This window comes from Vicugna pacos, chromosome X (assembly GCF_048564905.1).
Source record: "Vicugna pacos chromosome X, VicPac4, whole genome shotgun sequence".
In the NCBI taxonomy this organism is placed as follows: domain Eukaryota; kingdom Metazoa; phylum Chordata; class Mammalia; order Artiodactyla; family Camelidae; genus Vicugna; species Vicugna pacos.
In genome coordinates this window covers 1,492,122-1,518,018 of record NC_133023.1, presented here as the reverse complement: position 1 = coordinate 1,518,018, position 25,897 = coordinate 1,492,122, and the positions used below count along the sequence as shown (strand labels likewise).

The 25,897-nt window shown below is 43.6% G+C and overlaps 1 protein-coding gene across 1 annotated transcript; it reads right to left on the bottom strand.

Moving 5' to 3' along the window:
- Positions 1-5,342: 5,342 nt before the first annotated feature.
- ARSF (arylsulfatase F) lies at positions 5,343-24,263 on the bottom strand. The gene is made up of 11 exons (XM_006210191.3): positions 24,154-24,263; positions 23,400-23,484; positions 21,335-21,484; positions 19,582-19,703; positions 19,179-19,301; positions 15,857-16,280; positions 12,157-12,293; positions 9,846-9,980; positions 8,633-8,795; positions 6,583-6,704; positions 5,343-6,171 (listed from the first exon to the last, which is right to left on the bottom strand). The coding sequence occupies exons 2-11, from the start codon at positions 23,411-23,413 to the stop codon at positions 6,074-6,076; spliced, it is 1,488 nt and encodes a 495-aa protein (XP_006210253.2). The 5' UTR covers positions 23,414-23,484; positions 24,154-24,263; the 3' UTR covers positions 5,343-6,073.
- Positions 24,264-25,897: the final 1,634 nt, after the last annotated feature.

The window sequence follows — 25,897 nt, the reverse complement described above, 5'->3', positions numbered from 1 at the left end:
ATCCGTCTGTCTCTCTGTCCTTCTCCTCCATCCCACTTAGCCATCCATCCATGTCTCTCTATCTCTCATCTACGCATTTTGCCATAAGGTCTCACCACTTTTCCAAGTGACTCCAGATCAAACCAAGTGGCCACTGCATTTTTCAGCAGAATGTGCCTTGTCGGGTGCATTTGCAAAGCGTCCACGTTCCTTCCCCTCCAGGAAGTGATCAGAGCCCTCTGGCATGGACGTCAGCTAAGCTGCAATTCCACTTGGTTTCAGTAAACAATTCCACGTAACTCTACCAAAAAATGACAAGTGAGTCTAGGTTCCATCCACAGCATCACGGGATCTGGGATATGCATTAACTAGAAGCCATGATTAACTTAACATTTGTCTGGTATAAATAAAATTTGCCATAGATTTTTTTTTTTAATGTCACTCTAGTTTCATCACCAATTTTTGAAATGACTCCTGCTTTTGGTAAGGGTCACTGACAACTTATGGTTTAAGGTAAGTTCATCTGTTCAGAGGTTTTTTTTTTTTCCCCCCAGCCTTTTAACAATTTCCATTAATATTTCAACTCCACAGCAGATGAACAGGGAACTGAAGAGTTTAGACCCTGTTTCCAAAGCATCCGTTGGTCTCATCGTCTTTGAAGTGAAACATTTTTTTTTCCCCCATGGAAGTGGAATTTCCGCATGATTTTAAGAAAGCTGCTCTGGTCGTGATATGAAAGATAATATACTTCCTCCAGAGTTGAAGTTGGGTGTACACCAAACGTCAGTGAACCCGGAAAGGCATGATCACCAAGAAGGTTCATTTAATTTCACCAATAACCAGTATCTATAAGCATGTCTCTTGGCGCACAGAATCTCTCGAGGACGCACACCACGTGGGCTCCTGAGGGTGTCCTGTGCTGCAATATTGCACAGCTCAGTCAGAATGATGTAGCTTCGGAGATGAGGAGTTTCAAAGAAGCATTCCAGAGTCAGCTTCGGCCGAAACAACACTTTTGTATTTCCGGCCACACTTCTGCTGCCAATGTCAAGCTGTTCGCTGCAAACCTTAGCATTCTTTCCTTTACTAAAAAAAAAAAAATAAAAATAAAAGGGAAGGGGAGGGACTTCACTTGCCTTTATCTGTGAACCAACAAGCTTTGTTTCTAATGAAAGGAAAGCTTGAAAAGTTCACTTGCCGAGCTGTTTCCACCCAGCTAAGTTTTTCCATCGACGTAGATGTCTACATGGAATTCTGCTCGCTCTCTCTCTCTTTGTCGGAAATTATATTTCTTCTGCTGCTTCTGAAACATAAATGGTGTCCGGTGAGCTGGCAGGATGTAGGGAGATTTTTGACAACTTTGAACATTTCCCCAGAATGCCCTGGGCAAAGCTAGGGAATTTTAATTTTGCTAAAATACCCAGTGCGATGTCAGGAATAACTGGTTATCACTGCATTTGCCGAATGGATGTTTGCTTGGCTCTCAACTGAATGCAGTGGAAAATTCAGTAGAGCATGCCCGGGGAGGCAGCAAGAAACCTTCTGAATCGGAAGTCCTTATCTTCCATGCTGCCGGCCATGCCGCCAAATGCAGCTGGAAAATCCAGGCATGGCTGGACCACCGCCCTCAGCCAGTAATCTTCACCTCAGGGGATCCAGGCAACCCACACAAGTGCTTCTTGGAGACAAGGGCTGTCTATGTCTCCCCCTGTTTTCTGGAACAAATGTCAAGGAAAGTCCCTCTGGCCAGAGGCTGGACTTCCAAAGCCGTTTGCTGACCTGAGGAACGGAGATGACATAACCCTAGCACCACGAGTCTTTACCATCTGGAAGTCGATCCTGGAGCTAGGGTTTTCTCTGGAAACCCAGAAGCATCCAAAGTCAAGTTTCATTTAAAAAAAAAAAAATTGGATTCTCAAATGCCATTCCAAGCAGACGTACCGTTTCCGTAGAGAAGTTACACCCAAGAGTTATACCCAAGTACTGATGACAACATTGGGATGCCCCGTGTGCAAACGTCACCCCCAATTCTCATTCGTTTTCCATCCCTGAAACAAGAGGGTCTCAAGACAGAGGAAAGGAGGCGTCTTTGCTCCACACCCAGCTCAACGCCTGGATTCTTCTGAGTGCTCAGTGAATGCTCTCCAGAGCCAGGAGGAATGAGTTTAAAAGAGACCACAAGTTCTACTTGTCACCAACGTCCTATTGCTCAGGAAAAACCCAGATGATAAATTATGCCCTTTGATTATTCCCCCTGACTCTGTCTTGCCTCAACTTCCACTTTCTGAAGTTCCTATCAAAAGATTTACAACACAAACTTATTACCAGTTGGAGGAGCCTCTGTAAATGCTTCTTTTAAGTTGCACGAGGATGGTGGGGGTGAATGTCTTGATCCAGTTGAAGGTGAGATGTTGAAAAGTTGTCTGTCCCTTGCAAATTCCTTTTTTAAGAACGGATTTGAAACTTAGGTTACCTTTATAAACATGAAGGAAACGTATAAATTTTTTTAACATTTTTTATTGAGTTATAGTCATTTTACAATGTGGCAAGTTCCAATGTACAGCACAGTTTTTCAGTTATGCATGAACATACATATATTGATTTTCACGTGTTTTTTTTTTCTGTGAGCTCCCACAAGATCTTGTATATATTTCCCTGTGCTATACAGTATAATCTTGTTTATCTATTCTGCATATGCCTTTAAAAGGTTCGTTTCTTCTTAGGGTTTTTTTTTTAACATTTTTTATTGAGTTATAGTCATTTTACAATGTTGTGCCAAATTCCAGTGTAGAGCACAATTTTTCCGTTATACACGAACATACATATATTCATTGCCACATTTTTTTTTTTCCTGCTGTGTCTTCTTAGGGGTTTTGAGTCAGGGAAGTTCTCAACTATATGAGTGTGCCCCCTAGTGTTTCAAGTAATCAGATGGTTAAAAATCTCTTGCTCAAGAAGTCTGAGATTGTTGGATATTGGGGATGCGAGAAAATAATTTTTATATGTATATAAATATGTGTTATACGTATAGAAATATAAATACTTTTAAAAGAGTAGTTTTAGGTTCACATCAACGAGAAGAGGAAAAGACGCAGATTTCCCGTACGCCCTTGTTCCCACCCCAGTCAACATACAAAAAGCGTTTAAGTCACTCTACATCCAGACAGAATTATATAACTTGTTACTGCCATTGGGACAATGTTTAATTAAGCATCATTTGGAACGTTTGGACAAATGGCAAAGGTCTGCATCATTTTGATATATGATATACCTTGCAGTTAACTTTTAAGGGATCCTGAAAACAGCTCATAGAAAAGCAAATATTTATCTTGTGTTCTGTATGGGGCTGTGTGCAAAGTCTTTTCTAGCACCATCTCTCTGAATCTTTGCAGCCATTCCATGATGTTAGTACTATTTTTTTTTTAAACTGGGATATATGAGTGCAGTTGAGGTGAAAAATTGCCCCAAGACACTAAGCTGCCAAGAAGCATGGCTGCTATTGAATCCAGCCCATCAAATGCCGTAGAACATCTTTGTTCGTCTCTATACATGCCAGGATGCAGAAAAGAGGATGCTTCCTTGGCTGTCTACCCTCTACTCAACATGCAACTGGAGGAAATAAAAGGGAGAGACAAACAATTTGGGTTCCATTCATGCTATGATTTGGCCAGGGCTAAACCCCTTAAATATCTCTACATTCCATTTTCTTCATCCAACAAACAAGGGGATGTGATGAGACAGCCTTGGGAGATCTTTCTTATGCTAAAATTCTAAGACGCTGTCCTACCACATCCTAAATTCAAGAGGAAGTTTCTCATAAGATAGGTGATGAAATACTGATGTGTTGGAAACATTAGGACAAGAGGTGGCCGAGTTATGAGTCAGACTTTCGTCAACTAACAGTTTCTAAGAGGGTTGGCCAAGAGGTCTTGAGGGAAAGAAAAATCTTTGCTTAATACCCACTATGAATATGGCTGTTTGTGCTTGACTTTAGATTGGCATACTCTTCCTTAGTAAAGGCAGTGAAAGAATAGAGGCGTGTTGAAGAAATATTGAACACACATAATCATGTTACTCCTGGAGTTACGCTTGGAGAGGCATCACGGCGGAGGTGTGCCTGGGGATTTGTGGTTGGCGTGGCCAGTGGTTCACTATGAGTCTGGTAACACGTGAGCCCTGTCTCTCTGAGCAACACAACAGAACAGTTTCAAACCCTAGATATTTGTTGTATAGGGTATCGTGGGTGGAAATGTCTCCCCACAAGAGATATGTGGATGTCCTAAACCCTGGTACCTATGAATGGGACGTTAGTTGGAAATAGGGTCTGTGCAGATGTGACCAAGTCAAAATGAGGTCCTATTGCATTACAGTGCACTCTAATCCAATGAAGGATGTTTTTATTAAGAGAAAGAAACGTGGGCACCGACACACAGAAAGGGAAGGTGGAGACAGACACTCGAGGGGTACCTCTACAAGGCAAGGAACGCCAAGGATTGCGGGTCAACCACCACTGGAAGCTGGGGGGGACACGATGAACGCTTCTATCCAGAGTTTCAGAGAGAGCAAGGCTCTGCCAATTCCTTAGTTTTGGACTTCTGGCCTCCAAAACACTGAAAGAATACAGCTCTGTTGTTTTGTAAACCGCCATGTTTGTGGCCATTTCTTTTTAAGGCAGCCTTGGGAAACGCGCGCATGGGGTGGCCCCTAAATCATGAGGGTGAAGTAAGAAGGAAATCAGATGCTCCATCGATGTTCCAGCACGTCCTTGGTGGCAGACTTGCGAGGCGCAATCAATGCAGGTGCCCCACCAGGTTTTTGAGTCCCTGGTTTGGTTTTTCTCAGGAACCTTCTTGCTCTGGACGATGTTCTATCAATGATTGGAGAACAAACCAATTGTCATGTAGACTTCTACACTGTACCAAAAAATTGTGCTGCCCTTGGTTGATTTTCTTTCTGGGGCAGGCAAAAATAAGCCCTTTTGACGGGCTTAATGGCTACTTTTGATAGAGCCTTTCAGTGCATTCTTTACATGGTAGATGTTTTTTCTCCTTGGTCAAAGACGCTTATCTTCCAAAGAGCTACAGAGCCATTGGGACAAATAGCTATGGATTTTCGTTCTTTTTCTTTTTTTTTTTAAGCACTGAATATGTTTTAAAACTTGGAAATCAAACCAACATTCTGCATCAAGAATGCAAACAAAAAGTAGCAAAAAGCATTATAACAGACGGACATGTAATCGTCTGGAAAGGGAGTACAATGCCCTGGTCTTCATCGGGTTGGAAAACAACTTGTCCTTTTTTCCCTTCCAGGCTCACTGGTTTGTCTGATAATTAAATTGAGATAAGACACATCAACAGGGGAGAAACAAATTTAATGGCATGCCTATGAGATTCCCCACAAAGACTTCAGAGTGCAGTGCAGTTAGGGAATTTGGGTAAGGAGAAAGGGGTAGGGGGTCTGGGGCTTCAAAGGGGAGGGAGGCAGTTCATAGAAAGGGGAGAAGAACAGGGGTTTGGTCAACAAATATTTGCCGTCACGTGCAGATACGTCGTTCTGATATAAAAGTCAGCTCTGGCAATAGGCGTCTTTCTGGTGCAGCTTCCCCGTCTAAACTCTTTTAGGCGGTTAAGGGAGAGGGAAGACGCGTCGTCGGAGTCTACTGGGTCTTAATTGCCTTTAGTGCGAAACAACCCATCACAGAGCGGCGCATTCTGGGATGATGTGTCCTGTTCCCCTTTTACCCTCAAATTCATTGCTTCCCACCTTGAACACCCATAAGCTGGAAACCCACATCGCCGGCTCTCAACTGCTCCCCTAACCCTTGTGACCCCTGCACAGCTTAAGAGCTCTCCTCCTTGTCACACAAACAGAACGGGAACACCCCACAGCAAGGCCTCAGCCACACGCTGTCATTATTCAATTCCGACAGCTGCTGTTGGACCGGGACGATGGTCTTCTTGTGTTCCTCCAGGGCGTCCGCCACTGTCTTGATCACGAAATCATAGAGGGGCTCCGTGTCCTGTGTCAGAGGGCTGTACTCGGAGGGGTCCCTGGAGAGGTCGAAGAGGAGAGGAGGGTCATGGTAGGTGACCAGTTATCCTGAGCATCTGCAGTAGGTGGTCACATAGCAGGCCTGAGCCCCTGGTGGCTGGAATACTGGGGTCACATAATGAACCTTCCACACTGCCTTGCCTGCAGGAGAAAAGACATTGCAGCAACATCAACCCATGTGCCAACTGCTCTTCTTTAACTTCTCAAGCATCGTTCTGGTCTTTCTCTTTGCCCACAGGTGAATGCTAAAATGTCACTGGACACTTACAGCAAGACAAGAACATCAGAATCCCCTCATATATAACTGGACACATCTTTTGAAACAGTCCTTCATGGTGTCGCTCAGAATTTGTATTTCCTAAAGGCATCCCCCTGCTTTTCTAAGGAAAGTGAGTCAGAAACTCTTCCAAGATCTTTTTCGTGGCAACCCAAGAAAAAAAGGACTGGTGTGAGGTGTGGTGAGGTGGGGAGGGGGGTAGAAAAAAATGCTGGAAATAAACTTGAGTGACCCTACTCTGGGCATGCGTAGGAAGCAAGGGCTCGTGTACTCACTGTCCTTTGGATGCCAGCGGGCGGCATGCAGGTAAGGACCACAGTAGTGGAACAAGAACTCGTGTTCTGAGTGCTGGACATCACCCTGAAGCAAGGGCAGCAGATTCCGGCCGTCAATCACCCTGCGGATACATACGGAGGGGATCAGACATGGGGGAGTTGAACACCAGGCTGTTTGAAGGATGGTCAGTGGACTCCTTGACATTCCTTCACCCAGGAGAGAATCGTGCCGAATACTTAAGAAGATCTATGCGTGCCCTCAAAGACAGCGTACTCTCATGGGGAAAAAAAAATCTAAGATTTTGCAGTGACATGAAAAGACCAAGGAATAGGTCAATCCATGCTCTACCCAGCGATGACGAGATAATCTCAGAAATCAGAACTCCATTCTCAATTCTGGTATCGCTACCCCGAGAAAGCAATTTTATGGGACCTCTGAAAAAAGAGTCCTAAACTTTTAATTGTGTATCAGAAAATGTCTCATACCTCATATTTAAGAAACAGCAATAATCAAACATATCCGGTCACAGAAAGTAGAATAATGACGCTCACCTAATCCTAAAAGTGATCATTTAAGAAAGGAACCTGTCTTCATTCTCATGTAAATGGTTGACTGCATGGATAATCCCTTCAAAAGGAAAAAAAAATCCTTGAAGACCATTAAATATGTTCTAGTCTTATCGTATCCATGTGAATAGCTACTGTCATTAAGTAAAAAAAGTTTATCTACATATGAATCGAGAACAACTCCCTTTGCTGGTTAAAACCAAGGCAGGGAACTTATTTCCCCAATCAGAGCTCAAAGCACAATATTGCTTGAGATTAAGCTTCTCCCTGGACCTCTGTGAGTCCAAAATACACCCTAGACTCATGCCCCAAACTGAGTGCACCCCACTGATCTCTTGAAAAAGCATTTTTATGACTGTGATTGGCTTAGTAACTTTAAAAATTACATTGACATTAACTCCATTTTATATATATATATATATTTTTTTTTAATGGATCATTTGTTGGCAGGGAGGAATGAAATTGAACGGGAACCAGCCTTCCCAGGACAGATTGCGCCCTACCCACGTCCTCCACCTGCCTCTTGTCTGCAGCAAGAATTTAGTCAAAGAACAAGTTTTGTCGGAGAAATGAGAAAATACAGAAGCAAAGGGAGAGTCAAGCGAGACAAAATAGGACTAGTTTGGTCATTAGACAAAGCCAAGGATCTCTTCCAGGGCTACAGGAAATACCCTGAGCCATATCCTTTGAGCCGTTCTGTAGATAACTGAAACGCTAGAAGGATCAGACTGCAGCCAGGACGGGAGCGGCCACAATTCGGAGAACTGGCCTCAGAGAAATGGGAACAGATCGGCCCTGGAACTGAAGATGAACAGTACTTAATACAGTCGCAATAATGCTGACCGGACCACCAATGGCCAATTTCAAGATGATTGTTGGAGCTCACTGTGCTGTTCTGCAAGTAACCCCTTCCATGTGCCCGTACACCCCTAACTTCCCCCTTTAAAAGCTCTTGCTCCCTGATTGACAGTGGGAAGGTGGCCTTTGGACAGGAGTCCACCTTCTCCCTGGTTGCCAGCCTCTGGACTAAAACCTTTCTTTTCTACCAACACTTGCCCCTCAAGTATTGACTTCTGAGAACTGAGTTCTGTAACAGTAAGACAACATTGCCATATGAAGGAAGACTTCTTGATGGAATTCAAGACACTCATGATCAACTTCAAAGTATCCACTGAACGTTTTGCCATCATCTCAGCCTTCTGGATCTCACACACCAGAGACTAGAGAATTACTTTTCATTTTGTATGGAGGAGTGGGTTTCACCTGCCATGTTTTCACCTCCAAAACTTCCCGTCCCGATCTTTGTCCCACTCAAAAACTTCAAAGAGTCTCAGATGGACCGTTGTCATATAAGACCGGTGTCTGATACAAGAATAACTCTCAACAGTTATAACCATAAATAAGAGTAAAGTTACCCAGGTATTGGGGAGAAAGAATAAAGACAAGTGTTGTTAGCAGATTATACACATATATGTTACATCACCTGTCCTGAGGCAGAGTTCCCCCGGACACCGCAGCCAGAGTTGGGAAAATATCCATTAAACTTGTTGGCTCATCAATCACTTTCCCGGCTGGCAATTTTCCGGGCCATCGGATAATTCCCGGAACACGGATTCCACCTTCCCAGCCGCCCATCCCTTTTCCACCTATGTTACGGGGTCAAGATTACAAAATTCCAGTTAGAATGGTCCTACTCTGGTGACAGTGGTCACATAATTAAATTACAGAACAACCTCGATGAACAATATTGGCTCAGCGCCTGCCATGTGCAGAGTCCTGATACGGTCAGCAGTACATGCCCACGGGATTATTTTTCTGGGGCTGCTGGTACGATTTTGACCATATTCAACAGGGGGCCTTTGCGTGGGCTGTCCCTTCCGCCTCAAATGCTGTCATGTCAGATGCACATCTGCTTCTTTCCCACCCTCCTAGTTTTCCTCGAAGTTACCTTCTCAGCACAACCTGCTAGAATAGTATTTAATATAGCGAGACACCAGCACCGCCCCCATCACCAATTTTTTTCCTCTCTATTTGTCCCCTCACCTTTGTTTCTGCTCTATTTTCCTATAGTAATGATCACTTCTAGCCTACCACATAATTTATGAACTTATTCTTTTCCTGGTGTGTCTCCCTCCATGAGAATTTAAATTCCATGATTGCAGGGATCTTTTTTTTTTTTTTTCGTTCACTGCTGCATTTGGTACCCTGAAAACTCATTGAATGCAATGGTATGGGTATATGCTAATTTATTGTCCAAACCAGGGCATTACTGAGAATGAACGCAGAAGATAAAATTCACGGCACCAAGATAACTGGCATTAAAGCAAGATTCCCTGGTTTTCCAAGGAGGAAAAGCCATTCTACAGTGTTAACAGATCTTCATTATTTCATTAAATTACTCAAGGTGGAGTTTTAATCATAGTCTGTTGAGAAATAAAGATATTTCTTTTAAATTGAAATATAGTCAGTTTGCAATGTTGTGTCAATTTCTGGTGCACAGCATAATAGTTCGGTCATAGATATACATACATGAGCAAAAAATAGAATTTCAGTAGTTAACAGCTTCCATGGTGGATTTGTTTTGTCCCCTAAGCACACAGTCTTTCATGCATTTGTCTCTTCACCTCATAGGTTTTCATTACAATGAGCCTAGGAGCACTTTGTCACCACCAGATTCTCAGATTTCGCATCCTCACCTTTGTATATTCCGTTCCATCCTCCGAGCTGGATGTGGCCTCTCCTGGACTCCAGATGCCCTCCGTGGTCTGATGTAAAGTAGACAAGGGTGTTGTTCTTCAGACCCAGATTATCAATGGCATCAAGTATCTTGCCTGAAATTATTTTTTTTTAAAAAGGGACACATAAAACTGATACTATAAGACTTGGACATTAATATAAGTCCCAATTGGGATTCATTGCAAAAAATGATTCTCATCTAAAATGTATAGTTTATTTTATTTTATCTCATTTTATCTTACTTTAATTTTTACAGAGAGATCAGTGGTTAAATGGACAAGGGAAAAGATGAACCATTTTATACTCCCCAAGTTGGTGTATAATGAGTGTCCATTTTCTCAATTCCTCATCAGGAGCTGGTGTTTGAGAGATAATGAAGTTAAACTATGAGTGAAAATGGATTTCTTCCTAATCCTATACTGACAATTGCCCTTTGAATCTGTAAGTGATGTTTTTCCTGCCGACTCTTCTTTGGGGACTTCGGTGTTTCTATCATTATCTTATAAAATTATTTACTAAGGAAGTCAAAGCAATGTCGTATGGTTGCCAATCATTCCTCTTTGCCAGGGACCTCTTGTATGCTAGTTAAGATGTACGCTTTTGATATTTTGTGAAATGTAAAGACCTTGGCTACCCTTTTTTTTTTTTAAACTGGCTCTGTCCATCATCCAGAGAGAAACAATATTGAAGTTCCATTTCTTCCCGCATTTCATTCAATGCCCTTAATTTGCATGGTGAGGTATGCTGATTGAATTGGTGACGGTTTCTCGTAAACCAGTTGTGTGAGTTTCCTAGGGCTGTTCTATCAAATTGCTACAAGCTGGAGGACTTAGAAGAACAGAAATTCCTTCTCTCACATTGCTGGAGGCCAGAAGTTCTGGGTGAAGGTGTGGACTGGCTCTCGCTCTCCTCGTCTCTCTCTCAAATCTCTCGGGCATGATTCTTCCATGCCCCTTCCTACCTCCTGATGGTGGCTTGAGACGCTCTCGCATCCCTTGGCTGGTAGCTGCATCCAGTTATCAAGTTACTTTGAGATGTTACTATTCTTAGTAGTTAGATTAAAAAAAGAATATGGTTGTGGTCATAGAAATGGTTCATCCCTTTCTATAAATATAAATCCATAATATAAATGCAATATATATATATTCCTAACATCAACTGAAATACATACAATGTATGTAAATTTGTATTAGATGATGTGTTTATATAAAGATTAAATTTACATTTTATATTATAGGCATATTCTATATAAAGTTACAACATATGTATTATACATTTTATATCTATATGTATAAATGTGCTAAAAAACTGTTTGTAGCCTCCCCATGGCCACTATCTAATTAAGTTCTTTAATCTCTCTAAATACAGGGGATAGAAGCATCTCCAAGTCTGCTGGTATCTGTAAAGGATATAGTTGTCTGGGTTGAAATCCTTAGAATCTTCAATGGATGCTAGAGATACACATATTATATAGAAATATCTATATGTATATTTCAATATTTATTTACATGTATAGATTCTATATAACTTGCATATTGTATATATTTGTAATATAATATAATATAATTTTGTAATCTATGTAGTAAATATAAGACAATGTCATTTGGTAATCTATGTAATACAATATAATATAATGATACAATGTAATGTAATGCAATAATGTATATAGAAAACTTTCTAAGGCACTTTTGCACCCTCTCACCTGCCTTGCCTAGTGGAGCTGTATCAGCAGTCCCTTGCCTTGATGCATCCCACCCCAATTTTCCCGATTCCAATCCTCCCCGCAGGTCCAGCCACCACTCCCCTCCTGGTCTCATCTCTCACGCTTCCTCCTCGTGCTGGACACACATCCTGCTTTCAGGGTTCTTGAGAAACCTGCTTTGAGATACGAGGTACTGAATTCTCTCCCATTTAGGATGCATGACTCACTAGGCACCAGGGGTTTCTCCCTGGGAGGGGTAGGGGATTTGCATCAAAGCTTCTAACTGGGCTTGACCTTGCAAGGAAGCCAGCTTTGGGGAAGTTTCTGGGACTTGCCTGGTACCTGTGAAATGCCTGCATGGAAGAGTGGTGAGGGGGTGGGTTATGAGATGCCCCCGAAGAACCCAGCTCTCTTTCCTCGTCTGTGTCCCTAACCTCTTTGCCCTACACAAGCAGCCACTCAGCTATGGAGCAAGGGTGTCCTTTGCAGGTTGGTTGCGGGCAGCTTCTGGGTGTCCTAAAACATCAAACACAGAGGTTTCATTCGTCTCCTTATGTCCTGACACTTACCCAGCATGGTGTCCATCTCCTGCAGGTTATCCCCGTACAGACCGTGCTTGCTGACGCCCAAGAAGGCATCCGCTGTGGGGAGAGGGATGTGCACATGAAGAAAGCAGAAAAGGAGGAGGAAGGGTCCTTGATGGTGCCTGAGAAGACATCAATCACACTGCTTTTGAGTTTGCAAAACCTGGGAAAGTGAGCAATATTCCAATCCTTCTCCACCTGAGGCAGCCCATTTAAGAGATCATCCTAGCCTGGGGTGGATTCCAGGACCCTCCAGAATCTGGACAGCTCCCCCGGACGTACCTAGGACTACTGCACTGAGAAGTAGCCCTGCCTGATTATTTACAATAGCCAAAGCATGGAAACAATCTAAATGTCCATCAGCAGATGATTGGATAAAGAAGAAGTGGTATATTTATACAATGGAATACTACTCAGCCACGAAAAGGAATGAAATAATGCCGTTTGCAGCAACATGGATGGACCTGGAGACTGTCATACTAAGTAAAGTAAGTCAGACAGAGAAAGACAAATATTATATGATATCACTCATATGTGGAATCTAACAAAAAGAATATGAATGAACTTATTTATGAAACAGAAACAGATTCACAGATGTAGAAAACAGACGATGGTTGCCAAAGAGGGACAGTGGCAGGGATAAATTAAGAGTTTGAGATTAACAGATACATACTACTATATAATTAGGAATTTGTGATTAACAGATACGCACCAGTGAATATAAAATAGATAGCCAACAAAGATTTACTGTATAGCACAGGGAACTATATTCAATATCTTATAATAAACTATAACTGAAAAGGAAAAAAAAACTAGCTCTCCCTGTCACCAGGGAGTTAAAAAATTTAATCTAGCTCTCCTTGGCACACTTTCCCATGGCTCATAAAGTCCCGGACTAGAGTCACAGCCCAAGAGACACAGGACTTTTTAGGAACTTCGACATTTGCACAACCCAAGAGCAAGCAAGGACAGCAACTTCTTGGCAAACTGTCCCCACACCTTTGGTTCTCATGTGAGGGCACAGGGAACGACCCTGACCCACGTCAAGTCTTGACAATCTGCCTGCTGGAAAGAAAGGTCCTCAGAGAACCAGGGCAGCACGTAACACAAATGACCGTCTTGGAGAAATGTCTGCTCTGATGAGATATCAGAGTGCAGAGAATGGGGTGGGGTGGGGAAATGAACTTAAAAAAAAGGGGGGGGGGAGGTTGTGCCATGGCGGGCTAGATTGAATAGCATCCTCCAAAATTAACATCCACCTGGAACCTACAGCTACAAGCCAAGGAATGCCAGTGGTTGTCAGCAACCACCAGTGTCTGGAAGAGGCAAGGAAGGACCCTGTAATCTAGAGTATGGCTCAGAAAACACCTTGATTTTGGACTTCTGGCCTCCAGAGCCATGAGAGAATAAACGTCTCTTGCTTTAAGCCATCCAGTGTGTGGGACTATTTTATAGCAGCCCCAGGAATCTAATATTTTAAAGGAAAAGGCACAGGAAATGATGAAGGAGGAGGTCGATTGCTAGAATCAGACCAGAAGAGGTTTTGTTCTGCAGTATGATTTCACTCTGTGTCTTCATGAAGGTGGACCAGGGAAGATGACTTTCCACCTCAGAGTTGGCTGTGCTACATCGAGTCTCCTTCAGACGATGTCATTCTTCACACCGAAATCAGGTGTGAAATAAGGGTGGGGTGGGGTTTGACGACCTCACACTCAGAGCACGTGTTAAGTTTTAAAACCACTTAGCATGCCCAACTAAGGTGTCAAAATAAAGAGTGATGCTCAATGCGGTGGGCTGAATAATGCCTCACCCCAAAGATGCCCACGGATCCGAATCCCAGCACCTGCATCCTGGATTATTCGGGTGGACACATTGCAATCCCGAGAGTCCTTATAAGAGGAACGTAATAGGGTCAAACTCAGAAAAAATACAAGAGGATGGGTGTCAACAGAAGCAGAGGTGGGAGCAAGAGAGCTACGAGCCAAGGGATGCAGGTGACCTCTAGATGCTGGAAGAGAGGAGGAAGAGATTCCCCACCTAGAACCTCCAGAAGGAACTGGTCGTGCCAGCGCCTTGATTTTAGTCCCCATGAGACTAATTTCGGATTTCTGACCCCAAGAACTGTAATATAATAAATACATGGCTATGGCTGCAGCCCTGGGAGACAACTCACACACTGAGAACCTGGATGAAAAGCAGTTTCTGGATTTGAGAACTTCAGCCACCAGCTTGTGATCACATGATGGCGCATGAACAGAGCAGCTCGCAGAGCTTCAGAGTCTCTGCTCACCGTCTGTGGCTCTTCCCTCTTGAGACTGTGTCATTGGAGAGCGCCTAGAACTTTTGAAAGTCAGCCGAGGTTTTGGTGAAGAAAGCAGGTCCACACCAGCATGTATTCTTGAAGTACTTGTGGGGAACAGTGAGTGACAATTGTGGGGCTGTTTGGAGACTCGAACTGGCTGACCCAGCGGAACGGGATTGCTCCTCTTGAGGTCTGGAAGGGCCAGATGCCACCTTGCCACTTGCCAGTGTGCCCTTTGTCCAAACTCCCAGAACTCTGTACGTTCATCGGCCCTAAAGGAAACCAGCCATTCCGTTGTATCTACAATGCAAAGATGGCTCAACCTCCCTTAGTCTTCTTTATCTTTATCTGGGCTATGGGGTTGGGGCAAAATTAATCACCAGGTTATAGAAAAACCTTTACACCCTCAGTCAACTCTCCGTTGAGTTGACAGCCAAACATACTGACTTTTCTCCTGACCCATCCTGGCTTGGAATACTCCATGTTGAGACCAAACTGCTCACGGATTCTTGCCAACATGCCATCTTCCTTTGACTTGTGTTGCTGCCAGTCATTGCAGCCCACTCCTTCCTTTCCACTCCCTGTGACTCACCTTTGAAGATTCAGGTAAGAGATCATCGTCTCAAGGGTACTCTTGCCAGGTCTCTACTGTAAGGACCAGTAGCACACCCTACACATGTGCCCACGAGCCTCTTTCTTACCGTGGATGCCTGTTGCCATCACTAAATATGAACTGTTCCTGGAAGCCCAGACCCCAGGATGGCGATCGGGAAAGACAAAACCTCAGTGAACATTGGAAGGGTCCGCAGAAAACCTGTCCACCACCTTTTCGTAAGAGAAAGGTGTAATCCAACAGGTAGAGGACAGTGGTGAACATGGCTCCCTGGGGGAGTTCGCAGCTGCCGTGCTGTGGAGGCATCACGGCTTTATAATGATTGACGCTGACCTCTTCCAAATAATATCCCTTAGACATCATGTGCTCCAAGGCAGCCCTTCTGATTTAAATTTCCCAAGTAGATTTTTTTTCCCTAGCAGTGAAATAATAAAATGGTCAGCCTATTCTACCGTCCACTTTCCTGGCAAATATGTTTCCCGTTGTAAATTAACACACTGACAATAGACGCTGTTAATTAATAAGTCCAATCTACGGGCTTGAATCTAGGGTGATCTGACCTTGGCCTGACCCAATATGAGGTACTGCTGGAAAAGTCCACCTGGCCTCTAAAACACGTCACATGATTGTGAAGCCATAAGTATGGCAATGCTTAGTAAATTCCTTGTCTTGACTCAATATGGTTCAAGTTGTCATCTCCTTTTTTTTAAAAAAAAAAAAACTCATTCTTTCATCATTAGCACATGGATTCTTTTAAAAATCAGCTTTACCTTTCTAAAAATGAAACCGCCTCCCTCACCATGATGTACCCAGCTCGTTCTGCCTTCATGGGCTGTTCGGTGATCTTGTGGTCTCGAACGAGGAGGCAATCCCAGTACAGCTGGGATGTATAGCTGGACAACCAGAAGTAGCCCAGGAGGAAAACAAAAAGAATCATGGAGAGGATGAGGGACCAGGAGACAGCGATCCAGCGACTCAGTTTCCCCAACGTAAAAGTGAGAGCTGCCAAGATGACCAGCTGCACACAGAGCCAGAGTCTGCTTGAGATGGCTAATTCCGTGTTGCGGGAAGGATCTGGCCAGCAGGACTCCACCAGTGTATATGGCATCCCGTAGAAGTAATCAAATCCATAATTATATGGGTGGTGGCAATGGTCACTTTGTGATTGGCAATCTAAGCCCTGATGCCACTTGCCTGAAATTAAACACACACGTGAGCAAAGCAATGATACGTCAGCACATGCCAAAGACCATGAGACTTTCTTCATTTGAAACAATCGGCCAATGCACAAAAATGGATGAGCAGATACTTCCCCTTGGCTAAAACATCTCAGTTGAGCATAGACTCACGTTTGTTTGTTTGTTTGTTTGTTTCTTTCTTTCTTTCTTTCTTTCTTTCTTTCTTTCTTTCTTTCCTTCTCTATCTTGTAGAAGTTTGTGTTGAGATCTGGTTGTGAGTGACCAGATAGGACGAAAAGAAAACCGAGAGAAATATCATTGTGGATTTGTAGCAAAGATCTGAAGTAGGCAGTTGCTCATTCACAGAGAGGACGAAGTCATAGGCACAAAGACACATCCACGACAGAGACAAGGCAGATTGTAGATGATGGACAAGTAGGTAGGTAGATAGATATTAGGCAGTGAGATAGAATAGGAGATAGATGGATGAATAGGTGGATGGCTAGATAGACAGATCCATAAATAAATTATAGCCACAAATATAGGTAAATGATAGAGACAAAATAGAGGATACATGATGAATAGAGAGATGACTGATGGTTAGATGAATGGATAGGTAGGTATGATATATACAAATAAATGATGGAAGATGGATGGGGCATGCTTATCTGTATTTATGGGTAGATGGATGGATAGATGAATAGATAGATGTGTGATTAGATATTAGTGGGATGGTAGGTAGACAGAACAGATAGATGGACGGTTAGCTGGATGGAAAGATAGGTAGGTAGGTAGGTAGGTAGGTAGATAGATAGATAGATAGATAGATAGATAGATAGATAGATAGATAGATTAGATGGATAGATAGATAGACAGACAGATGATAGATACAGATAAATGATGGAGGATGGACTGAGTATGGATGAATGGGTGCTCGGCTGTTTGGCTGGATGGAAATCCTAGGGTCTCCCACTGAAGTTCACTGAAGTAAGGGATTTAGGCAGTAAAATGTGCCACACCCCCAACAGTACATGAAAGATCCGCATGAGTCCTGCTAATGTGTGGACCCTCGGGGAGTGTGATCATGTGTGTCTTCTAAAATATTAACATTTTCTTGCATGCAGCTGTGGCCACATGGAGGATGCACGTACACATCTCCGAGCGCCTGAGGCGGCAGGTGGGTGAGAGGTCGTGCTACGGCCGTCAGTTTTCTGCTCAGCCACTTCAGCGAGATGGTCTTCGCTGGTCCATGTCAAATTTATTACCAAAATCACAATAGTGATAGTGAGGAGATAGTGAGGAGAAGGACATCCATAGGGTCCAGCCTGAATGAAATAATGAGCTGGGCGGAAGACCAAACAGTGGGACAATGTGAAAGGGGCAGGGAGCCTGAGAAATCGGATCTTCCTTGTTATGCAGCTGTCCCTTTAAAACACCTCCTGCGCTCTTCCGCCTTGAGAAGAATCCATTTCCTTGTCTCTGAATTAAGGAGATAGGTTTTTTTCTCAGAAATCCCCTCCCATCTGTAGTTGTTAATGATTTTGTCCCTGGGCAACGCCGTCTCACTGCGATACACACAGTTAACTAGAGACCATGATTGTTGCCAAAAGGAGCACCAAGTGTTTCTCTTCTGAATTGATCGTCAAGAAGAGGATTGGAGGGAGGGGGGTGTAGCTCAGGGGTAGAGCACAGGCTTAGCATGCACAAGGCCCTGTGTTCAGTCCTCAGTACCTCCACTAACATAAATAAATAAGTCTAATTATTTCTCTTCCTCCTTAACCCCGCAAACAAACAAACAAACCAACAGAACAGGAGTGGAGGCAAAAAGGAGTCAAATCAGAGGGATGCACTGGGATGGGGCAGGAAGGAATTTCTAATGGGATGTAAATGCTCCTTATCTCGGTTTCAGTTAACAGATACAGGGTGTGGACAATGTTCAACAGACATTTATTTGAATGTCTTTTTTGTTTGTTTGTTTCTTTGTTTAGGTGAAAGATACAGAACGTGGACATTTTCGAAGAGACATTTATTTGAAATTCTCTTTTTTCCTGTTTGGGTGACAGATAGAGGGTGTGAAGTTTGAAAAATAAACATTCACTGGAAACTCTTTTCTTTTTTTCTGTTTGGATAATGGGTAATGGATAAAGGGTGTAGACAGAGTCCAATGTTGACACCATGTAAAAAGTTAGCAGTGCAGAGAGATATTTATGTGTTCTTGGGTGGATCAATTACATTTGTTAAATTGGACATGGTGGCTGAGATGAAAGATTTCAGAGTCTGCAGAGAATCATGTACAAAGATCATCATAGCACAGGGGAGTGTTTGCAAAGGTGAGGTTCACAGGGTGGTACGTAAACACATAGGATGAACATCTGGTGAAGATTGAGGGGTCGGGTGCGAAAGGGTTTTTCAGTGGTGCCTGAATTATGTCAGAAATGGATGAGTAGGTACCATTTAGGGAGGGGTGTGTGTGTGTGTGTGTGTGTGTGTGTTTTCTTCAAACAGCTATGCTGGCTTGGCTGTTGCCCCAACCATATATAATACATATACATACGTATATTCATTTCCATTAAAGGTTATTATAAGATATTGAATATCGTTTCCTGTGCTGTACAGAAATTTGTTTTTTTTTTAATCTATTTTAACACACAGTGGTTATCATCTGCAGATCTCTCATCCCCAAATTTATCCCTTCCCTCCTACTCTCCCCCGGTAATCATAAGGCTGTTTACTACGTCTGTGAGTCTCTTTCTGTTTTGCAGATGAGTTCAGCTGATCCAGCAATCCCACTCCTGGGCACATAACCAAACAGATTTTCAAATAAAGGGATTTCAAGAACACAGTAAGTCGAGGCTAGAGAAACGTATATCCTTACTTTAAGGTAAATGCGTCAAACTAACAAATCACGTCTCACCGATGAGTCCTGTGCTGTACCCTTGGTTCTTGAGTAAGGCGGCGAATGTTGTTTCATTTGTAGGGAGTCCAGCAGACACTCCAAGGGACCGGATGACACGGACAGTTCTGTTAGAAACCATTCCTGAATGGAACGTGAAACATAAAATAAAATGCACCTACAGTGGGCAGGCGATCATCGGTTGAAGCGTGAGAGAGATTGGGAGCTTCCTGGAAGGAGGAGAGGTGGTCTGTGCACGGAACAGAAGACATCTCGTGAGGAAGGAGATGGTGCTCTGCAAACGGAGCTCACACCCCGCCACACGCAATGCCCCTTTTCCGTTCTTGCACGAGCACGCACGACGCTCTCAGACACGCACAGACACACCACCCTAACGGGACAGCAGGCTTCGGGGCTGACACACCTGAGCGGATGGGGTATCTTCCCGTCAGGAAAGCAGATCGGCTGGGAGTACACATCGAGGCTGCCGAGATGTGCTGCGTCAGCCGCACACCTTCCCTGGCTAAGCGGTCGACGTGAGGAGTCCTGAGAAGAGAGGTAGGAGGATAATTGGAGAGAGACGGAGAACGGGGCGTGGAAAGGAGAGAGAGAGAGAGCAGAGAGACACAGGGAGAGAGCGGGATTGAGAAGAGAGATCTGAAGGTAGCCATCATCCCTGTTCACTGCAATTCCCTGAACTCAGGAGGGAACAGAGGGTCACTTGCTCAGTTTTCTTTTCTTTTCTTTGTCCACTTCAGGGTGAAAATACTTGCTTTTATGCAACTATTGCTAATTGCAGGATTGGTTCTGCAGTTTGGTATCTATTTTAAAAAATGCATGTACATATTTTTGTGTATATATATATATATATATATATACACAAACTATTTCGGTGTCTTTGATTAATTATGGCTAATTACTTACAGACTTTAGTTACATCCAGCTACTTAAGACCTAACGATTATTTCCACCCACAACTCCATTGATGGATGTCCCTACTCTACACGTAGGTCAAAAAACTGCCCTGTGATTAAACACAAGGATATGTGATTCCAAGGAGGGACTCCAAGGCAGACTTCCACAGAAGAGGAGCCGTCTCGTAGTCGGGTAAAAATAAAAAATAATCAGTCCTAGATTTGCTCATGAGACAGACGGTGAATGGCAACTTGATACTTCCAGAATTTCCGGCTTTGCTAAAGCATTTCTCTGCATTTAAACGTGAAATTCATCCACCGTCTTTTAAGCGTGGTTCCATTTGCAAATATGTAGGGGTGTGTATCGATATGCCTGCATATATAAGTATATGTATATATATGCTAGCATATATAGCCTGCATTCCTGCTGCACACATGACTCCTTTTAGATGTTACATTATGATCTTACTTCTCAAGGAGCTGGCATTTTCAGCAAAATATTTACACCCCACAACTCCACCATATCTACAAACGTCTACCATTCATTTCCTTATGCACTTTTTTTGAGCTTTTGCTCCTTTTAGTAGAAGTAATGATTAATTTTGACATTTACTTTTTCATGACTCATGATTTTTTTTTATCCAAAGCAGAGATGAGTAGCTCTGACACCTGTCAGTGACACATGAAAGAATTCCTCATGTGTCCAGTTCATATGTCTTATAATGATACACTGCAAACCTTTATATAGGCAGGGCTCATGCAGATGGTTTTAATCATCCGGCAGAAGCCTCTGAGTTTCTGTTTCATGTTTTTCTTCTTTGAGAGTGCTCATTGTCAAAATAAGATGCCACCTTCCAAGTTCTGTTTGGCTTACAAAATAAGGAAGCATACAGTGATTAATTCTGCCAAGTAAAACTAGGGCATTAAAATCACTGCTCATCTTCATAGTCTGTATCAAAGAGGATGCAGTGTGTGCCAGGTAGCAATTCTCAACACTTTGCATGTATGAAATCACAGGTAATACCATTCACTTCTGCAGTCAGCCAAGAAGAAAAACAAGGCCCACAGCGGTCAAGACACTTGCCTAAGATTTGACGGCTAGTAAATGCAGAGCCAAGAATCCAATCCAAACAGCCCTGAGTTTAATATAATTTGCTTGTTTAAAAAAAAATCACTTGGGTTTTGCAGGCAGACACAGTTGTAAAGTGTATCAATCGTCCAAGCCTGAACGATAGATAAGTAGGACTCAGGAGATGACCCTACCTCATTGTGTCATTCCCATAGCAACCGAGATCGCCAATGCCAAGGTCATCCACCATGATCAGGACGACATTAGGCTTCTCGCCGGTTACCCCTTGTGACGGGCACGTGTTTAAGAGTACGCACAACCAAGGCAGGGAGGTAAAGAGGCTCCTGCAAAGCAAAGGAGGACTTTTTTAGAGGGATGGTCTCAGGAGCTACGTTCAATTCCAGGCTTCCTGTCAGTGCACAGGGCTCCTAGCAGACCTTCTCCCCAGGCACACACGGGGCTCAGAAATTCCTCTTCCAAGTATTGGCCATCGCGGTTGAATAGTACCAGCCAGCCGCGCTCAAAGGGAGGCATTCCTGGACGCTCAACTCACACACAGACTACAATGTTCTCCCAGGAGGTGAAGTTGGAAAACTTTTACCCAGAAACAAAGCCTTCTTTGGGCAAGAGATACCAAGACCCTTGAGTTGAAATCCAGCGAAGAAGGGTCATGCTTTTCCTGGTAACTTTTCCTGATGGATTTTCTGTCACATTGGAATTTAGACCCGTGCATATAGCAGCGTTGCTGAAGGAACATTTGCTTGCACAGAAGAAAAACCACACACGCAAACCCAAGACAAAGATGCCACAGAAGAAAGGAGAGAATTAAGAGACCAGCTGAGTGTACTTGATAATTTTGCTCTGTCTCAAGTCCCACATCGTCAATCAAATCATGGATAATTCTCTTATCAGTGGATCCCTACTCCATGATCAGATGATAAATACCAGGCACTTGAACTGATGAGATTTCAGACCAGCTTCTAATGGAGCTGCCACGGGACCCTGTATTTAAGACATTTTTCCTTTTCTATTGTCTTATTCAGGATGGAAACTCATACACCCTTTGTGGTTCTCATCCCGGAGAACAGATTCAAACCTGTTTTGACACCTCCTTTTGGTGTTTCTACACAACTCAGGTGCAGTGTGTCCCTCCAAGGAGGTTGACCTGGAGACACCTGTGTCTTTGGCCTGATGCTCCAGGACTTGGCATCTAGAATTCACAGAACCACCCAGAGACACCTTTCATAGAACATCTCATCTCAAGAAGCAATGTTCTGGTGAAAAAGGTCTCCGTAGTGAGAATATATACAGATCATCTGCAGAGCCAGCTGGCTGCCTTCTTCAGCTGAGTGTTCATGAATTTCCCTTGTGTGCAGAATCATAATGTCTTGGGGTCTTTTATGCCCACATCTTAATTCCTAATGCCAGGTTATGGCTTGTCTTGTGTCACTTCACTTGCTCTGTAACAGCAATCCACGTGGGGCGTGGCATTGACATACTGGACACCCACCCCCTCCCAGATTATCCCCACGATCTGTCTTGCTGGACGTAATTCAGAAACAATCCCTGGGGGTTCGGTTGCAGGGGAGATAAAACATCTTGTCTCTCTAATTAAGTATACATTTCTCCCCGAGGCAATACCAGACAGGGCGGAGTCAGCAGACACCAATCTGCTGGGGTTCAGCCTCCATCTCCTCTTTATTCCTATTTCAAACACGTACCTCAAATATTCCCCCTGCCAGCCTTTCTCCTTCCCCCAAAACAACGCTACCCATGCAAGGTGGCACCCCTTTGATCCACCCAGTCGTTTTTCCCCAGGACTTTTCCTGTTGCCAAATCACCAATAATTACAGAAAGGATTTCCACCTGCCCAGAGTCAGTGGAATCGGTGTTTTGATGCTATTTTAACATAAGAAAGCTGTGTTTGAAATGTGCCGTTTATGGGGGGAGGGTGTAGCTCGGTGGTAGAGTGCGTGCTTGGCGTGCACAAGGTCCTGGGTTCAGTCCCCGGTACCTGCATTAAAAAATAAATAAATAAACCTAATTATCTCCCCACAAAACAAACACAAACAAACAATAAATAAATTTCTTTAAAAAGAAAAGGAATGTGCCATTCATATTCGTATCCATGGCGAAAATGTCTGCTACCTTTCTTTATTACAGGCCCGTTGACTGCAGAGCACCAGTTGAGGCATCTTGTGTCTCAGAACTGTCCGTCATAGTCAACACATTCACCGTATAAACGTCTGATTTTCTTACCTGAGTTTCATCATGTCTGTCTGAGTAGCTTCCTGGTCTTTATGGCCAGAGATCTAAGATCCTAGATGGGATGAATTTGGATCTCCTGAAAAGAGACAATGACTTGAAGATGTTCACTTTTTTGATTTTGCATCAGCCCAAATCTTGACCACTGCATGGGGATTTCAGGGTAGTGGACCATTGTATATAATTGGGAATGGAGGGGGTGGGGGAGGTATGATGACAGAATCATACAACAGCAAACTTCATTGCAATTAACAAGAATGAAAGGAAGGAAGGAAGGAAGAGAATGAAGGAAGGAAGAGAATGAAGGAAAGAAAGAAAGGAAGGAAGAAAGAATGGAAGAAAGATAGAAAGACCCATCTTCCTTTTGCAAAGGGTTACCCATATTTGAACTTTAAAATAATGCTAAGAACATCATATGAATCTCCTCCTCCATCAGTCACTTTTGCTTAAAAGCAGAGACTACCCAGAAAAAAATAGTTATTGGCTACGCAAGAGAAAGGAAGAAAGAAATGAAGGAAGGAAGGGAAGGGAAGGAAGGAGAAAGGAGAGAAACTGACTCAAAAGTTGATTTGGAATCAGTTTCCCCATGTGTAACCTGATTCATTGAATTCTTAGAAGAGAAAAAAAAGATAGTCAACCAAAAAGCCTTCAAAATCCCACGCTCAGGAATTCGGCCCATGGCAACAGAGAAAAGAAAAAAAAAAAAAAGAGCTCAGAATGTGTGTATTCGTAGCCATCCTCAACTCACCCGGCTGCAGTGGTGTCTCCCCAAGGCGTAGGATTTTGGGTCTTCACACAGGCACCCGGGTTAGCCTTGCTGGTACCACCAGTCTGCACCCTGAGAAGTGGTTCGTGCTGCCGTGCACTGCTGCCCGAGACAGTTCCTGTTTAACGAGGTGCAAATGGAGCAATTTGCATTCCTAATTAGTATCTTTTCTGCAAGTCCAGCAAAGAAAAAAAAATTATAATTGCATTCAGGAAAATACCTTCCACCTTCCTGGTGGGGACTGAGTGTTCTTAGCTGCAAGTCCTACTAAAATGATTCATCGGGTTCAAAGGAAGGCTGGCTTTCCCAAGAATGGGTGGTTTCTTTGAATCTGACATTGCAGTTTGCTGATTGTGTGGTCTTCGGTACTGCCTTGGGGTGATCTGTGTCCCTAAATAGAGGAGATGAAATACAGTATCTCCTCCCTGACCCCGGGGTTGTTTCTGAATTACGTCCAGCAAGACAGATCGTGGGGATAATCTGGGAAGGGGTGGGTGTCCAGTATGTCAATGCCACGCCCCACGTGGATTGCTGTTACAGAGCAAGTGAAGTGACACAAGACAAGCCATAACCTGGCATTAGGAATTAAGATGTGGGCATAAAAGACCCCAAGACATTATGATTCTGCACACAAGGGAAATTCATGAACACTCAGCTGAAGAAGGCAGCCAGCTGGCTCTGCAGATGATCTGTATATACTCTCACTACGGAGACCTTTTTCACCAGAACATTGCTTCTTGAGATGGGATGTTCTATGAAAGGTGTCTCTGGGTGGTTCTGTGAATTCTAGATGCCAAGTCCTGGAGCATCAGGCCAAAGACACAGGTGTCCCCGGGTCAACCTCCTTGGAGGGACACACTGCACCTGAGTTGTATAAAAACGCCAAAAGGATGTGTCAAAAAAGTTGGAAGCTGTTCTCCAGAATGAGAACTACTAAAGGGTGTATGAGTTTTCTTGCTGAACAATACAACAGAAAAGATAAAAGTGTCTTAAATACAGAGCCCCATGGCAGCTCCGTAAGAAACAGGTGTGAAATCTTGTCAGCATGTTCCCTGACTTTCTCTCCTTCCAGCTGCCAGGACTCCGTGCAGTTCCCACGTTCCCTGGCGGGGTGAGTCTCGCTCAGGGTCCTCACGCACATCCCAGAAAGCTTTTTCACTCCCGTGCTCATGGCGAGGCCTTGCAGTATCCAGCTCTAAGTAGTTTGTTTCAACGGGGTTTGCCGATCTTAATATGTCCTGCCGTTGCCGGCTGCCATTTTACATTACAAATGCAAGCAATTGTGGCTCTTTTTTCAGGTTTTGATTAATGCTATCTCGTGAACCATGTTGACTGAACACTGTAACCTCACGATGCTGCAGTTAACACCATCTTAAAACCCAGAGAAGAACCTATCGGAAGACAAGATGCAATGAAAAGGAACAAGACTTTGGCCATCGCTGGAGCGATGTTTCTTGAGTTGCATCAGTCACATACAAGCCTGTCGGTAATCATGATTGGAAATGCCATGTCTTCCAAGCCAGCGGTTGTGGGCACGCGACATTTTGTGACATCTGACTTTCACCTAGACGGGTCAGATTTGGCATTTGGCTACTACCCCTGAAGGAGACGGAAGCGTGATAAATATACCCCTGCAGTGTGGCTTTCTGATTTTTTTTCAACAGAACGTGGAGCACATGCAAAGACGCGCTATCACGCTGAGTAGGTGGACCCAGTGAAGATGAAG